The 18,020-nt window shown below is 48.1% G+C and overlaps 1 protein-coding gene across 7 annotated transcripts in view; it reads right to left on the bottom strand.

Moving 5' to 3' along the window:
* Positions 1-740: 740 nt before the first annotated feature.
* depdc5 (DEP domain containing 5, GATOR1 subcomplex subunit) overlaps positions 741-18,020 on the bottom strand; it is a 26,994-nt gene continuing 9,714 nt past the window's right edge. For 2 of the 7 annotated variants that reach the window (XM_084912967.1, XM_084912968.1), the window contains exons 24-44: positions 17,829-17,964; positions 17,646-17,737; positions 17,023-17,079; positions 16,076-16,259; positions 15,732-15,892; positions 15,140-15,260; positions 14,389-14,556; positions 14,055-14,277; positions 13,650-13,786; positions 13,431-13,521; positions 13,172-13,234; positions 11,713-11,810; positions 11,410-11,490; positions 10,075-10,207; positions 4,661-4,760; positions 4,330-4,584; positions 2,793-2,962; positions 2,065-2,236; positions 1,928-1,988; positions 1,202-1,284; positions 741-1,130 (exon numbers count right to left, since the gene is read on the bottom strand). In XM_084912967.1, coding sequence (XP_084769093.1) covers positions 832-1,130; positions 1,202-1,284; positions 1,928-1,988; positions 2,065-2,236; positions 2,793-2,962; positions 4,330-4,584; positions 4,661-4,760; positions 10,075-10,207; positions 11,410-11,490; positions 11,713-11,810; positions 13,172-13,234; positions 13,431-13,521; positions 13,650-13,786; positions 14,055-14,277; positions 14,389-14,556; positions 15,140-15,260; positions 15,732-15,892; positions 16,076-16,259; positions 17,023-17,079; positions 17,646-17,737; positions 17,829-17,964 — 2,885 coding nt within the window. In that variant the 3' untranslated portion in view covers positions 741-831. The remainder of the gene's footprint in view (positions 1,131-1,201; positions 1,285-1,927; positions 1,989-2,064; positions 2,237-2,792; positions 2,963-4,329; positions 4,585-4,660; positions 4,761-10,074; positions 10,208-11,409; positions 11,491-11,712; positions 11,811-13,171; positions 13,235-13,430; positions 13,522-13,649; positions 13,787-14,054; positions 14,278-14,388; positions 14,557-15,139; positions 15,261-15,731; positions 15,893-16,075; positions 16,260-17,022; positions 17,080-17,645; positions 17,738-17,828; positions 17,965-18,020) is intronic. The other 5 variants (XM_084912969.1, XM_084912970.1, XM_084912972.1 and 2 more) reach the window with 5 other exon arrangements.

The raw sequence follows: 18,020 nt of genomic DNA on the forward strand, positions 1-18,020 counted from the left end.
GTCACAGATTTACCACAGTGGAGCCAACTCCCCACCAGCTGTGATCATAGCTTTGAGTCTGTCGTCACGTGTCCCAGCACCAAACACACTTATTCACAACACGGTGCAGCGTGGACCATCGATGAGTGGCACGCACATCCATGCACCGTTTCTGCTCTGGCAGCTCCGTATGCTCCACCCCTCCTCCGCACACGTCCACATCAAAGTGCAACCTGAACTATTCTCATTCCACCTTCACACACACGTATCCTGTTTCTGCTGACCTTCCTTTGTCGTTCTGTCCCTCCACCTCTGCAGGCTCCACCCTAAAACCTTTGACTGTAGACCTCAGCACCGTCTCGTGTCCCTGCAGAGCACAGCTCTTCTCGTAGCTCCGATCCTGTGTTTTCTCTGTAGACGGTGCAGTTCCTGTACTCCATCAACACCCAAGCAAACGGCTCTGGTGTTCTTTCGTGGTGGTTCCTCCATCTCTCCAGTGTCACCACAGATGCTGACCGCCCTCCACCAGCGACAGAGACATGTAGCCGCTGCTGCTGAGCTCTTTATAGATGAGAGCTCTATGACAGAGGTGCTGTCACCTCCATCTATGGGACGAAATCCCAAAATAAAGGAATGAATCACGTCCACAAAACGAAAGGTGAAAGACGGTGAAAATGGGAAAAACTAAACGATTAAATGTAAAAACAAACAAAAAGGTTGATGTGAAATGAAATCTGTGATAACAATAAACAACACGAAGGTTTGAATTGTGTAGTTTTATTGCTGTTGTGAGGCTGCAGCAGCAATGCTCTCAGCAGGCAGCTCGACGCGCAGCAGGGCTTTAACGCTGCTTCAGGGAGCGCTGGCGTTCATCTTCTCCTGGCAGCTGTCCCAGAAGCTCTGAAGTCTGTTGTCTTTGTTGCTGCAGAAGTCGGTGAAGTCTCTGAGCAGCCGGTCCGCCAGCCGCTCGTCGCCCAGCACTCCGGTTCTCCACGCTTTGGTCAGCATGGTGTTGTAGGCCCAGTAGTAGCCCACCCTCTCCTCTCCTCCGAACGGGCCCTGGCTGTTGGAGGTGGTGGAGTTTCGACGGCGGCGCTGCTGCCCGCTCGAATACTTCCTCTTAGCGTACGGCAGCTGCAGGAACACGGTGCCTGAAACAAGGCGGTGAAACTGGTCAGCTTCCGACAAACACGGTGGGTCTTTGTGCTGTGACGGGACTAACCTGTGACGTGGATGTACTGAGGCTTGTTCTCAGACGGGAAATTAAAGGTGGAAGCAGAAAACTTGTCATGCACGAAGCCAAACCTGGTAGAAAGAGTACAGTGTTCACATAAACGTCCCGTGAAGCATGATGGAGAACTTTAAGCTGAAAATCCTAAACTCTAAGTCTGATTTCAGGAAAGGGGCCGAGTTGTAAATGTAGAACGACACGATGAGCGCTGGCTTCACGCTGCCACAGAGCACAAAGCTCACAGGAAAGTAACATGAAGCAAGCGCCTCGTCTCTTTCTTCCACACAGCTTCTGATCGTTTCATCTCCTGCCCCATCACGTGTTCGTGTTCACTCGAGTCTGTCCATTTAGATTCACGGCTGTTATTCTAGAGCCATAAGTAACCATGTTTAGAGTTAGCAGCTAAAGCTAAGTGAGATTCAAACAAGATAAAGCCGTAGATCGATAGAATAACAGGAATCAAAGAAACATTGAAATGGCTGAAACAAAGAGCAGAACAGTCATGAGGCAGAGATGAATCTAACGCTGTGAAGTGTTTCTGACAGATCACAGAAGAAGCCTGCGTGTCATAAAACTAGAAGCAACAAAAGAGTACTGCAGGGCCTCAAGAGGCAGTCCTGAAACTTCAGACACTTCCTCCTTTCTTTACATTTCTAGCCCTGCAGCAGCTAACGCAGCTGTCCACGTGTAACTGACAGCACAAACAGCGACTACAACCTGTAGAGGACGGCCTCCTGAAAGAGCTGCATCCTGTCCCAGTACGTCTCCGGTTCAAACCCTGTGTGATGACAGGACACATGCTGTCACTGAGCCACATGGACGCACATGAAACACTCGTTCAGAGAGGTGGGAACCTTCAAAAAGGTTGTCGCTGCCATTCTTCAGCAGGCAGTGGACGTTCAGAGGAATGAAGAGCTGCGCTCTCAGCGGGTCTCCGTACAGGCAGGACGTCAGAGCGAAGGGAACTTCCAGCACCGGCACCAACAGGAAACCACAGGACGCCGCCTTCCTGTGCCAGCCTTGGACCTGATGGACAGTGACCGTTAAAACCTGTGAATCAGATACTTCCTCTGGGTTCATATAAAGATCACGGCTGCCTGACGGCTCTTAAAATGATGACTTTATTTTTCACACTCTCAAAGCACAGCAGTAAATCTGTCACACTGCGAGGGACCCTTCACTGCAGTTCATGCACTGTGCTCCAGTGCAGCGGTGTGTTTGTAGCTGTTCACTGTGGAGCTCAAACGTACGACCTGCAGCTGTTGTGACGGAGGTCCACAGCCGAGTGCGTCACCGTGTTCACAGCCACACAAACGATTCACTTTACTCGGCCTGTTTCCCCCTTGGTGTGGTTCATTCATCACATAATGACACAGTGACACTGACACTGACTCCCACAGACAGTGTCTGTGCTCTCACAGCATCCATGTTTCTATTCTGCTACAACAGGACATGTAGATACTGTATGTATACTCTGTGCACACCATGCATCCAACAGAGCTGAGCTACACAGTTTGGACGTTAGAGGATGCACACGCTGGCTTTGACTGCAGCGCTGCTTTGAACCGGGACACGTGCTTACCATTTCAAAGAGCACTGCAGCAGTGACAGCCATCCAGTGCAGCTTGATCTCAAAGGCAGCGTTGAGGGAGAAGTTGCCGTGGTAATAACAGCTGCACCACTCAGTTCGGTCACTGCGGTTGTTGACGTCCACGTCTAGAGTGACCGTCTTCTGCTCTGGAACTGTAGCAGCTACAGGACACGTGGACAAGGGTGGGAAAACAGGAAGACGGGAGACAAAGCAGCAAAGAAAAGGAGAGGCTGAGGGCATGACGAAGAGCACAGCTGCTGACGGCTTCATGGAAGATCCTCCAAGGTTGGATCGACACTGACTGACACTCAGGGATTTACAAGAAACACGCTTTGTTTTCTATATTACACACTAGCTTTGAATAAGTATTCATATACAGTCCGGTGTAGACATGTGAGCCAGCACTTATTACCAACTAATGTGTTGATATATTATTTTTGTTTCTTAATTCTGAATAATTATATGTAAGACTGAAGCTCCAGATGTGGACTGTTTAGTGCACATGGCTGCACAGATACAGGAACCTCTGCAAACTGGCACCTGTCATTACACACCAGCTTTATCACTGTGCTAACACCATCATTCATGTTTCCAGGTACGAGCGCATTATTCCAGCTCCTGGATGCAAAATTTAAGCCAGTCCAGCTGCAAAACAGCAATGTTTTAACAAATGATGCGTTTAATGGCTGCAGGAAGCAAGAAACAAGCATGAGTGCAGGCAGAGGGACAGGTGAGGACAACGCACACCACAGCACTAGTAACCCACAGCCACTGACACCACAGCGTGCACCGAGACTCCACACCACCAGTGCAACTACTGCTGCTTATGCACTAACCACACAGCATGCACTGAGGGGGCTATTTGATCACATGGATACTATTAGAACTACAGGTACTGTGCATGCACTGGAGAACACAACACCAGCTGTCCCATGCAGATCTGCAGGCCCCCGTGAGGCCAGCTGAGCCCTGCATCTCTGTGTCAGTGACGGCGCAGGGTGAGGACGACGTCAGGGACAAACACGAATGATGGTAAATGAGGTTTGGATGTTACGTCTGTGGGTTTTACATGTAGGCTCATTGGAGCCCCCCAAACTGAAAAGAAGCTGTTACAGAAGCTCACTGTGCATCAGGGCCACTGACTACAGTCACACATCGATTCACTGTTGTGCTACAGTTGTCTGTGTTGTGTGTGGACTGCTGCTACAAAAACTGAAGGAACAAAGAAAATGAGTACAAACTGAAAACCATGAGTGCTGATGCATCCAAGGCCAAAAGCTGGAGGGTGCAGAGTTGAGCAGATGTTGGCCGTGATGCTCTACAGCCATAATCCAATCCTAAATAACTATCAGAGGCTAAAGGCACTCAGGATTTCCCCTTTGGCTTGTGCAGCACTGGACCAACATCCCTAAACAAATGCAGCCTGTTCACCTTTGGTGACACGCTGGGCTCAGCCGGCCCCCTGAGGCAGGCTGCAGTACGATCTGCATCAGACTGCATTAGACGGTGTGGGTCGGGCTGGGTGTACCTAGCAGTGCAGCGGCCTGGCTGCGTCCTCCAAAGCTGCGGCTGAAGGAGCTGTGCCTACTTGCGTAGGAAGCTGGCCGGCTGGGCAGCCAGGGCAGGAGGAAGGCCGGGAGGTCGCAGGGGCGCCGCTCCTCCAGCACGAAGGCCACCTCGAACCACTTTCTTTGGAACAGGGAAAAATCCTCTAGTGCTGCAGTGGACCAGCCCCCGCCTGCAGCGGTGGAGAGCGGGGGGGTGGCGCCTACAGGGGAAACGGCTGTATGAGAATAACCACACGTTTAAAATGTATTCGCCAAGTTAAACGATGTTTGTCCGCGTGCCTGTTCACTCACCGTCCTTCTCGCCCACTATCCTGTAGAAGTAGAAGCCGTAGACAAAGGTGCGCATGGCTTCCCCCGAGGCGTGCGTCACCAAGCCTTCATCCAACATTTTCTACATCAAAGTCAGTTTATGGTTACTACATTCATAGATAACATGGACAGAGGAGAGTGGGTGTGGCTGCAAGCTGAGCCCTCATAATGTGCTCCAGATTTCCACACACCCGTGGCCCTCAGGGGTCAAACATGACCCCTGTTCATTTGACTGTTTTTTAAAGTACAAAGTATAAATTCAGTGTTACACCTGAGTTTAACTTAAGACCAACACATCACCACAAAACTGACCTTTCATTTTGCATTTTAGGGCCACAGACCTTGTTTACATAAAGTATCGTCTGTTTTTGAGCGAAAATAAAACGAGACAATAAAATGTTCAGATTATTTTGACTGTCTGATGAACCACAGAGAGCTGTGTGTTGAACTTTAGTGAGAAAGGTTTCTTTGAAGCATTTATAAATGTTAAATGGCAGCACATAATCACAGCTGTGGTCCTCAGAGGTCAAACATGTCCTCATCTGGTTTGATTGATACTTAATTAATATGAGGTGGATGTTTCACCCACTTTTAATTAAAACTTAATTCAAGCATTTTGACACATTTTCTTTTTTCCCATTTCAAATTGAAGTCTGATAAAACCTCATTTATACCAAATGTTTCTTTGTTTTCGGGTAAAAAAACAAATTCAATCATCAGTTATTGTGATTATCGTTTCACAACCAGAGTCGGCTGCTTTAACAGATGATCACAGACGGGTTCATGTCAAAGTTCATTTAGAAAGCTGTTTTTAAACTACTTATAATCACATCTGTTGTCCGCTGGGCTCAAAAATGACCCCGTTTGCTTTGACTGTTTATAAAGCAACAAGTATAAAATATCATCCATCTCTGTGTTTCAAGGCTTTATTCAACTTTATTCCAACTCATTACCTGACGATCTTCTATTGTGTCTTTATCATGAAATAATATCACTTTTGGGATTCTATGATTAATCTTGTGTCAGCATGAAAACTTCCCTACCAGACTCAGGATGTCATAAACTGGCCGTAGCAACTTTACTGGATGCACGGCAGTAAGATTCAACACACCCACACACAGTGGATGCAAAAGTATTGGGCCCCCTTGAACTTTCCCACATTTTGTCACATTACAGCCACAAACATGAATCAATGTTGTTGGAATTCCAGGTGAAAGACCAACACAAAGTGGTGCACACGTGAGAAGTGGAACGGAAATCAGACATGATTCCAAACATTTGTTACAAATAACTGCAAAGTGGGGTGTGCGTAATTATTCAGGCCCCTTTGGTCTGAGTGCAGTCAGTTGCACATAGACGTTGCCTGATGAGTGCTAATGACTAAATAGAGCACCTGTGTGTAATCTAATGTCAGTACAAATACAGCTGCTCTGTGACGGCCTCAGAGGTTGTCTAAGGGATTATTGGGAGCAACAACACCATGAAGTCCAAAGAACACAGCAGACAGGTCAGGGATGAAGTTATTGAGAAATTTAAAGCAGGCTTAGGCTACAAAAAGATTTCCCAAGCCTCGAACATCCCACGGAGCACTGTTCAAGCCATCATTCAGAAATGGAAGGAGTACGGCACAACTGTAAACCTACCAAGACAAGGCCGTCCACCTAAACTCACAGGCCGAACAAGGAGAGCGCTGATCAGAAATGCAGCCAAGAGGCCCATGGTGACTCTGGACGAGCTGCAGAGATCTACAGCTCAGGTGGGGGAATCTGTCCATAGGACAACTATTAGTGGTGCACTGCACAAAGTTGGCCTTTATGGAAGAGTGGCAAGAAGAAAGCCATTGTTAACAGAAAACCATAAGAAGTCCCGTTTGCAGTTTGCCACAAGCCATGTGGGGACACAGCAAACATGTGGAAGAAGCTGCTCTGGTCAGATGAGACCAACATGGAACTTTTTGGCCAAAATGCAAAACGCTATGTGTGGCAGAAAACTAAGACTGCACACACTCTGAACACACCATCCCCACTGTCAGATATGGTGGTGGCAGCATCATGCTCTGGGGGGGCTTCTCTTCAGCAGGGACAGGGAAGCTGGTCAGAGTTGATGGGAAGATGGATGGAGCCAAATACAGGGCAGTCTTGGAAGAAAACCTCTTGGAGTCTGCAAAAGACTTGAGACTGGGGCGGAGGTTCACCGTCCAGCAGGACAATGACCCTAAACATAAAGCCAGGGCAACAATGGGATGGTTTAAAACAAAACATATCCATGTGTTAGAACGGCCCAGTCAAAGTCCAGATCTAAATCCAATCCAGAATCTGTGGCAAGATCTGAAAACTGCTGTTCACAAAGGCTGTCCATCTAATCTGACTGAGCTGGAGCTGTTTCAAAGAAGAATGAGCAAAGATTTCAGTCTGTAGATGTGCAAAGCTGGTAGAGACAGACCCTAAAAGACTGGCAGCTGGAACTGCAGCAAAAGCTGGTTCTACAAAGTATTGACTCAGGGGCTGAATAATTACACACACCCCACTTTGCAGTTATTTATTTGTAAAAAATGTTTGGAATCATGTCTGATTTTCGTCCCACTTCTCACGTGTGCACCACTTTGTGTTGGTCTTTCACCTGGAATTCCAACAACATTGATTCATGTTTGTGGCTGTAATGTGACAAAATGTGGGAAAGTTCAAGGGGGCCAAATACTTTTGCAAGCCACATATGCCTACAGCTGCATTCAATCCATTATCCTTCCTCTCTCGTTGTCCCTCCTTGTTCGTCACTGAGTTGGCTGCAGAGCAGGTCATCTGCTAATTGTATGGTTGTTGGTTCAATCTCTGTGTGCTCTAGTCTGGAGTTCTTACCAAGGTGTCCTTGGGCAAGTTACTGAACCCCAACTTGGTCTCTGATGCATCGATTGGTATGTGAACGTTAAAAAGCAGAATACATGGTGTATAATGCTTTCAGTACTCGAGTAGAAAAGCAACTGAAGGAGTATGGGACCTGGCACACGTGCTTGGACCGTGGTAGATTGTCTTTCTCTGTGACACACGAGAGAGTCAGGCATCGTCTGTCACTGGGAAGGATCGAAGACCAGATCGATGTTTCCTCACATTACTGCAAATATGTCTCAGCTGACTCCTCTTCTTCTTCTTTGGCTCGGAGGAGGCGGTCGCACTTTTCTCCTCTCCCTTATCTTCCCTGCTTAGCCTCTTGTGTCCTTGTCTAGTCTCGTGTTTTTACTTACTTTTCCCTGGAACACTCTCTCACAGTCTGTTCTCTAAAACCTAAAAGAGGAATTATGGATTGGATCAACTGGTCCCTAAATGCAATTGACACCCCTTCTCAACGAGAAGTCTGGGCTCGGGTGAGCCTGAGTGCTGAAGATATCTACCTATTCTGAACCATGATAACAGGGTTCTGGCTGATCGGAGCTGGCTTGGCCCTGACTTATCGAAGAATTAAGAAAGCGGAACCGGCTGTTCAAACCCCCACAAGGCTGCCCGCTGGGACTGAAACGATGGGAGAGGCGTGAGTTTCTCAAAATGGGCTCATTGAGTGCAGCATGGATAAGATCTTGGAGAGGCTACGGCTGCTGTGAATACTCAGAATAAGATCTCTGACTGCAGACTGGATACATCTCGGGGAGGCACACTGCCGTGAGTTCTCAGAATCGGCTCCTTGAGCACAAGAAATGACAACATCACAGAACGCAAGTATGGAGAAGCTCGCGGCTCTCCAACGGGAGATTGAGAGACCAGTATTGGACTGTAGAACTGCTTTGAAATTCATATGAGCTGTTCGCACTAAAGTAAAAAGCACCATCACTTATGCGGAGACCCCTTTGGCGCCAGCTGCAAGGCCGGAGCTGAACAAAACTCCCTGATAACGACTGTGTTTAGTCTGTTCCTTCCCACTCCATGCAAGGCCACCTGGGTTGGCTGGAAGACTGTTTACTTAGCCTGGCAGGGAGGAGGACACTGTCTCAGCTGAACTATGGACACGCACACACATACATATACTGATACTGATAAGCACTCACTGACGCATCACCCTCCCTACCCCAGATCCAACGCCACCTCCAACGCTTACCTCCCCTCTGATGTGGACATCGGGTCAGCTGGAGGTGCAGTCGAAGATTGCAGCGGTCCCAGATCAGATGCACACACTGGACCTCTTTCCCATGTTGCTGTCTGTGTTTATTGTGCTGTGGTGTGTTGATATCTGTGCATTCCTGTATTATCCTTCTGTGTTACACATTTCGATGTTTTTTCCTCGCTACCTAGCCTGACCTGTCTCCCCAATGTGATGTTTGTGTATTGTATGTACGGTCGGCAAGGTCTGTCATCTCGGTTGTGGGCAAAAGACCTGCAACTGACAAATAAAGGCTATCTCATCTCATCTCTTTCTTGCTTGATCTTCATCATAACTGAAGTGGAAGATGTGTAGTCCTCTGACACATCTTCTATTTCACTTCATAGCCTTCTTCCACTCCTGTGGGTGGGTGATGTGGGGGCTTCTTCAGAGAAAGGGTAGCATGTGGTCTAAATATTGGCAACATTTTCTTTATCTTCTAACTCTGGATCTTCCTGATCATTGATTCTTCCTCATTATACTAGAGGACAATATGTGCTTTGTTCTGCTGGTCATTATTTTCCACAACATGGTAATTTTTTTTAACTTTTTCATACTTTCTGTGTATGTATTACTGTAGGGTCGACCTTACAACATGAAGCACCTCGAGGCGACTGCTGTTGTGATTTGGCGCTGTGTAAAAAAATTGTGTTGTTGGTAAGTGGCCTGTATTTGTATAGCGCTTTACTAGTCCCAACTCTTGAGCCACGATCTTGTTGTTGTTCTTGTTACACATCAGTGATCCAAGATCAAAGATGTTTGAAAGCAGTTTGGTGTGACAATGTGGCCATTTGCAACACTTTGGGGTCGTTTTTGACCTCTGAGGACAGCAGGTGTTAGTAAATCCAATAACAACCCCATAAATAAATCAAATGACTTAAAACTTATTCCAATCATGTATAGCATAGTACTGAATAACTCCTGTTATTTTCAGACCATTTGATGAATAAAAAAAAACACATTTTTGATGGCAAAAGATTTCTTTTCGGGTCAAAAATGACCCGAGGACAACACAAGGGTTGAAGCAGCAGCTTAGATCTGCCGTGCTCGTCTTCACAGCCTGGCTGAGCTAACACGGCGGGGGCTGTCCTTCCTGGTGCAGCGCAGATCCTCCATTAACAAACAGCTTTGCTACATCGTATCTGACTATTGGAGCCACATACAGGCTGCAAACTCACGCCGTGGCCTACACTGCAGTTATGACTAATCAGCAGCAACAAACATCCTCCATCTCGTCACATTGAATCAAAGTTGGCACGAGGAAGTCCTACCTGCATGATATCCACAGCCATCCCCTGTGTGGCCACACCCTCCACGTTAGTGACCAGCCAATGAACCACTTCTGCGCTGATAAAGCAGTTGAGCGGCAGGCCCTTCTGCTCTGGGAGAAGCTGTACGCCCGTCCTGTAATGCAACCACACAGACAAATCGCTGCAGAGAGTAATAGAGCAGGGTGATATGACCAAAAATACTTATCACGATATACATTTGAAAATTTGCGATAACCATATAATTGACACGTGTCAACTCCTCAACTTTATTAGCCCCCCCAAAAACCATCAATGTATTTTCTCTTAAACAAGCAGCTGTTTTTTTATCTGCATTAAAGTTATATAAAAACGTAACAGTGCAAATTCCTCACTGACAGTTTAACCAAAAGGCATTTCCAGTGGAAACTGGCCGACATATCCTCAGCATAACCATGTATAACATCCACTAAACTTAAAAAGAGGTCATACACACACAATACGGTAACATTATGTTGAAGCACAGTACGTATCACTCCGCGAGGCTCCGCCTACGATGCCGTAATGCTCCGACAATCCATCAAGCGGTGCGGCTTCGTAGCTTAGCAAAGTCGTACTAAAACATTTGACAGATTTTCGAGCGCCGTGCACATAAAATCGTTTCGAGGTCAGTAAACACAACCAGAGTTCATACATCAGGCCCACGGGATTATAAGGGGCTCTGTCGACTTTCAGAAAAATCAAAGGACTGAGTTTAAGTGTGCCGTATTTTCCAAACAACACGGTAATAACGACGGCCCGCTAGCATGCGCTACCAAAAATAGTGCTTTGTTGTGTATCTGACGGACGAAAGCTAAACCAGTTCCACACCAGTGAAGCTGCAGCATTTTACAAACCAGTTCTGCTTCATCCGATTCACTCAACGATCCGCTTTCGCTCTTCTCATTCTCCATCGCCGCCATGCTTTTTCCGCCATGTGCGTATGAAAACAAAGGCACTGCGCATGCGCGTTTTACCCATATTCTATCGCAATCATTTTCTTGTCGTTGCCCAACATTACACCGGTATTACCGTGAACGGTATGATATGGCCCAGCGCTAGACGGTAATATACCGACTGAAACCAAAGTGGTTCAGATTGTTAGAAATGTTCTTCTTATCTCACCTGCAGATATCCAGGGACCACATGAACCCTGAAGTATGTTACACCTGTTTTTATCTGAGCACGTTAGTTTTGGCCATTCCTGCTGGCAGTGGCCCACGGGGAGATATGTGTGCTAATGTTTCATCGATTTTACTGCGTTATCGTACCGACTCATTGGTCCCAAACAAATCAGGAGACATTAAAAAGGAATCTTACGTGGGATGTTTGATCGCTTCCAGGATCTCCATGAGTGTGGAGGAAGAGGACAGAGAGAGGACTCCTGCTGCAGACTGCCCACTGTGAACACATCAGTGAGTATAATTAGCAGCTCCGTGCACTGAAGTCACGATACAAAATAACGTGGGCGTTTCCTCTACACGAGGCACTAAAAGCAACGATCTCAGCTTAACCACAAAAATGTTTTTCTGTCCACAAGTGTTGACTTTTAAAGTCACCTCATGAAAACTTGGATGAGCTTAATGTTTCTAAAGTATCCGAGTACGTAAAAGAGCAGATCACCTGACGTCGGTGCTGCAGGCTGCAGCTTCTCCAGCAGGCTGCGCTGCTGCTCCGGGCTGAACTCCTCTGTCTGCAGCCTCGCTCGTCTCAGCCGCCAGCTACACAGTCGCACACGTTTCACGTCACAAAGGTTTCCCACATTACACACTGTTTGTCACTCTGGTGGTATCTGCACATGCAGACGGTTTCTGCCACACCGACACAAAGGACGCGTGTGGATCTGCACAGCAATGAGCCGTTTAACACAAAATCATCTGTTCCCACAACGGGATAAGACAGGATGTCATTCCCAGTGTGTTTCATGGCTGATGGAAAGTTACCTTTGTGTTCAGGTACTGAGACAGCAGTAAACAAGCTCACAGGTCACAGTAGCACGCTGTGCTTGGAGGTAACACTGCAGATAACATAATGTTTTAGAGCTCGTGTGGCCGACGTTGCCTCATCCTAAGCTGTGGCCTAAATGACAGTTTTCTGCTTTCCTCAGCTGGAAAACAAGAGTTGAGATGAAAACTGAACTTCGATACAAGCTCGGCTAAAATGTCGTTTTGTTTTTTCAAATGTCAAATATTGGATAACAACACAAACCTTTTTTCAGCATGTTTGTGCTCTCTGTCCTAATATTAAATCATTTCAAGAACTTATTTGAACATTAATAAAAACATCAAACAAAAAAGTCGCTTCAAACTGTAGAAACTGAGATTTCTACTAGGCTGTCAACGTGTTAACACGTGTTAATCCGTCGTCACGGTGAACGCAATTCAAACTGTCAACACAATGAACCTGCAGCGCAGAATGGACACACTTCACACAAACTGCCTGAGATGCATTGACAGACACATTTCAGGGATTTGGGGTCGTTCTGCGCTGCAGACGGGTTCATTGTGTTGACAGTTTGAATTGCGTTCACCGTGACGACGGATTAACACGTGTTAACACGTTAACAGCCCTAATTTCTACATGTCAATATATGGGCCCCAAGTGGCCCCCGGGCCACGAGTTTGACACCCCTGCTCTATAGTTTGTCTCTCTGTGTTTGTACAGGCATCATTAATGGAAAGCACCAGCGTAAGGACAACACATGAACAGATGTGGTCAGGTACAACACAGACATGTGCACACTATCAAACATCTGCATGTACAGGCACCACATGTGAGGCCCGCCCTGATCGTGCAGGGAGACAGGACGGGCTGAGAAACTGAAGATGTTAGTGATGCAGAACCGACTCTGTGACAGAAACCAGTAGAAACTGCACTGGATTATTACTAATCTTACACTAGATTCAATGCTTTAGCAATAAGCAGCCATAAAACATGCAAACAAACGTGATCCCAGTGCGAGGATGACTCAGCAAACATCACTACATGTGAACGAGCACTGCTGCAAAGCATGCTCAGGCAGCCACAGACAGCGACACAGCAAACGACACACACATGCACACCCAGCAACCCCGATACTAACCTGAGAGTGACAGATGTAGGAGGAACGAGGGCTACGTATAAAATCCAAAATAAAGGCCGCGTCCTGTCAGCATACAGGAAGAACACAACCCAGGATCAAACACCCAAAGCAACAGGAACCAAACAGATTACGGCAGGAAGCACATGGAAGGAGAGAAAACAACAGCTCCACACCAAAGCACCATAAACGCACACGTGTCTGCAAAAGCTCAGCGTGAAGCAAAAGGACGTGTTCTGCCGGGCGCACACAACATCCTCACCTTGCGGGGGCTGTCTACGTATGTGGGAGCTGCGGTCACACTTGCAGGGTCACTGACGGCTGCTGAGGGCTTCGCCGTCTCCTCCAGTGTCCTGACACGAAGCACAGCAACGTTTATACCACATCAAACCACAGAATAATTAGATAGTCCTGAAGTTCTGTGAAGAACCATGAACGTAATACAAGGTTCAGACAGCCACATGTCCAGGGGAGGACTCACTTCTGGTTCTGCTCCATCTCCAGCAGGGCTGATAAGGCTGACGTGCCTTTCTTGCCCTGTGGTGGCGCCACAGGCTCAGTGGGGTATGGAGAGAGCGGGCTGGTCACCTGGAGCCCTTTGAGGGGCGCACTCTTCTGCTGCATATCAGATAAGAAAACGATGCGTCAGTGCCAACAACACTGGAGATCAGCGGTTTGTAACGAGCTCCACTATGATGTGTTTGCAGTCAAACAAACCGGAGCCCACAGTCTGTAAGCATTAACAGAAACACTCCACGGCAGCAATCATCAGGATAGCGTGATCGCTGCCGTTTCTGAGACTCGAGGTAAATCAGAGGAGTGAAACAGGACTCAGTGATTAGACGATGCACGCAGATGCTGTGTGATGGCAGCCTGGAAATCTCACCCTGATGATCCTGTCAGAGCGGTGCCGGCGCCGAATACGGTTGAGACCCTCCAGGAAACGAATGAAGCCGTCCAACAGGACCCAGTCCCCGCTGTTACCCGCTCCAGCACCCGCTCCCTCCCCATAAACGTCCCAGTGTCCCTCCCCATCCGCCACCCGACGAGCCCCTCCGGCCGGAAGCAGGAGGAAGCGAGTTCTCCAGAACTTGAGCGAGTCAATCAAACTGGGGAGGCAGAGGAAGTGACTGACGTGTGCATATTACATACACAATATGGGAAGTTATTCAAATGCTTCTACAGTAAAAAGGGCAGTAAAGTCCCGACAGCACTGCTACCTGAAGTCCTCCGAGCCACCAGAGCAGATGTACTGGTCCAGGTAGTTCCACTTGTATTCCTCCAGCCTCTCGTGTCCAAACTCGACCCAGCAGCAAACAAACTGAGCATCAGCGTGCGGAGGACACAGGCTGTAGCTGTACTGGATCTGAGCCGACTCGTACGGGTACCTGAAACACACAAGCTGCTGTTGGTCCCAGCGTGGTGTTCGCGCCAACATGAGAAACAGTTCACGTATGTCTCCACGCGTCACATCAGCCAACGATTCTTCGGCTCTTTCATTCACAACTGCTCACGTCAGACAAAGTGTCCTGGAGTCGCAGCGACCAGTTAAACCAGTTCTGTTTGTCACCACGCGTGCTCCGTTTCAGACGGCTCCATCACCTCCATCGTACATAACATGTAATTACTAGCTTCAGCCAACAGTTACGTTCAGTTCATTTCAACCACTTAATCCGTTACTTTTACTAGTAATGGATTACTTTTCTACTTAGTAATTCCAAATACTGCTTTAAGCTATCAATCTACAAAAAAGTTGGATTTTAGCCAAATACTTATTGTTTTGATCTCATTACTTATTAATAAAAGCTGCTGCTGCCTCCGTCTGTTTCTACACGTCAGTGTGGTTCCAGGTACGGTGCCTCAGAGGGGGGCAGGTTAGCACCGGCAGGCCTACACAGGACTAAGAGCCCTGCTCTGACAGGACACGGCTGCTGGTTCTTGTGTTGGTGTATTTGGGTCGGGTGCACTCACTTGGGCAGGTAGCGAGTAACAGTTATGATCTTGTCTTTGAGGCAGACTTTGTGGAAGGTGCGGCCCATGCTGAGCCAGTAAACGCTCTCCTCCTCCTCTGTCCGACGCAGAGACACCAGGCCTGAAGACACGAGAAGAATCAGGTCACACGTAGTGACAAACATCTGGTGTTTCTCTTTAAGAAGAGCCAGACGCCACAGCTGGCACACTGACATCTGTTCTACGGTTATTATGACTGAAGGTTGAGTGTTGACAGATAACCAGCTGCAGCCCAAAGAGAAGACGCATTGTTTCGTCTTCATCTACAGACTGGCTCTGCACTCAATGTGCAACTGGAAAGAACAATATCCAGCACCCACCATCCAGTGATTCAAAACAGAGCTCGCACTGTCACATACCTCGAGCCGGCCTTCTTCTAAAAACTGAAAAAAACAATACTTTTAAATTCAGTTTTCAGCTGTAAACACAAACAAATACTTTGCAGAATACTACAAAGTACACGGTCGCTTTATTTGTTTCTGCTTATTCGTCCTCTGTGTTTGTTCAAACTAATGATGATGATGATGTAATAGACTACAAAGAGTTCTTTCACCTCTGGAGTACAGCGGACTGCTGCCGAGGGGCGTGGCCACAGCGGGCTGCTGTTTTCTGTTATTGGGCTGGACGATGATCTGGTAGCCCTGCATCAACCTCTGACAGATGAACTCCTCAAACACCTGAGATGCACTCATCACGGGAACGTCATCTTCACGCCTGACAGGAGAACAAAGATGGAGGTCATATCTTGTTTCAGAAATATGATTGGAGACAGGAAACCTGGAAACCTCCAAGTTTCTCTTTAACCAGAAAAATGGTACATGGCCTGTATTTGTATAGCGCTTTACTCAGTCCCTATGGAAACCCTCAAACCCCGCCTACAGACGGGGCGGAGCCTACCTGTCCAGGTCGCTGTGCGGCAGCAGATCGTAGCAGCCCTCGGTGTAGTCGTTCTGCAGCGTCTGCCGGTCAGGGAAGTAGTCCGTGGTAAGCGGGAGGCACGCCGGTGTGGTCAGGGACTTCCAGTCCACTCCCACTGTGCAGCAGAAGCTGGGCACTGTGGGGGGTGCAGATAGCAGCAGGCCTTCACACGCGCACACACACACGCACGCACACAGAGCAAAAAAACAAATCCCCGCAGCACAGACAAATGCAGGTACCCAGAGTGGAGTGGTACAAATGTGGGGGCAAGGATCAGGGAGCGTGGTGGGTGAAGACAGGGAGGAGGTGCAAACGACACAACAGAGTGGAAAAGAGGGGAAGAAAAAACAAGAGATGTGTTACTTCCAGTGGCCTGATCCTCCCGAGGGCCTGATGGTGCGCAGCAGCGATCACACATGCAGATTGTGGTCATGTGACGGTCAGGCTGTGATTGGCATCACTCACAAGAAAGTGAAAAATGTTCTTAGCAAAGGCGTGAAGTTATCCTTCATGCAAACATACAGACTGGTGCGAACACCCTGGATTCAGAAGCTCTGCACCGCCATGCAGCAACAGCACAGACACACAGCTGCAGAGAGCAAGGAGGTCGTGGCGTTCGAAGACGACAGGAGGGCGAATTAATTTCAGCTACGTCATCAGAAAGTGTTGAGAGAAAGCTAGAAAACAGCAGGACGGGGAGAGAGGGTGACCCGGAGCCACGTGACCTGTGACGTCGTTTATATCTGCCAACCCCGGAGAGACTCGCCGCCAAAGCCCTCGCAGGGAACTCAGGCTTTAGTGGCAGTTTGGTGATTTCAAATATCAGAACGCCTTTATGATCCCAAAGTCTGCCTGCAGTTTTCAAACAATTTGTGATACTCATCAACTGGTCCCATTTCATTTCTATAAAGTCAACTGGAACTTACTGGGATCGGCACCAGTGGCAGAGAAGTCTTGAAATGAGCTGCGGTTGGTGAAAGTTCCTGTGCACAACAAAGACACAGCAGCGTTATCCTGCATGTGAAAACACACACACAGCATCAAGACGTGGCTTCACACAGTCGGTCATTAAAATAAACTCGATGGAAAAAATCAACCACGTGAGACTCAAACGTAAACTACAAACATGGAGGACATGCTGTCAGCAGTCTGCGAGGCTCTGACGCTTCGGTCTTTACTGTGACACGTGACTAAACCTCACCGCGCACATACACCATCCCAACACGCCGACGCCATGTGCCAAATCGTCCCACTGTTACGCGCTGGGACGAGGACGCTCTGAAACTAAACGGTCAGAATGAATCTGTGATGAAGGTTACGCTCAGCGGCTCTTTTGACTGGACAAACCCCAGCAGCTCTGTATCCGACTGCTTTTTACTAAACAGATCGTGTAAGAAACTCTACAATATCGTTTTAGTCTTGGAAGATTTTCCAAACCAAACCCTCCGGCTCACTGCCACAGATTCTTTCTGCTCAGTTTGGACAAAACGCAGCTCGCTCGGGTGACGCGTAACGAGCACTGAAGGTAAGGCTTCAGCAGCGATATCACCACTGTTGTTGCTCCCCGGGCTTCCAGTGAACTCCTCGCCTCCTGCAGCGGGATAGAGGCCGTTGTCTCCTGCCTGGCGGGAGGTGCTTCGCCTTAAATGAAAAGGCAGAAACACGCAGCGATCACTCGGCGTGCCGGCGCTGTGTTTATGGAACAAATGTTTGCCCGGTGAGTGTGACTAACCTTCCTGTGGCCTCGTGATAGGCGAGCTCCAGCAGCTCCGCAGAGGTGTGGGCGGGGTCTCTCTGCTGGCTGTCCTGCAGCTCCGCCATGTTCTGCCTGGTCTGATGATGGATCTGGATGGCCTCCCCAGAAGGACCTGTTGAACACTCGTGTGTCTAAGTCTCACTGGATCAGTCGTCAGTCATCTAAGAA

The sequence above is a fragment of the Perissodus microlepis genome, chromosome 18, assembly GCF_051167445.1.
Source record: "Perissodus microlepis isolate ML-2025 ecotype Zambia chromosome 18, ASM5116744v1, whole genome shotgun sequence".
NCBI lineage: Eukaryota > Metazoa > Chordata > Actinopteri > Cichliformes > Cichlidae > Perissodus > Perissodus microlepis.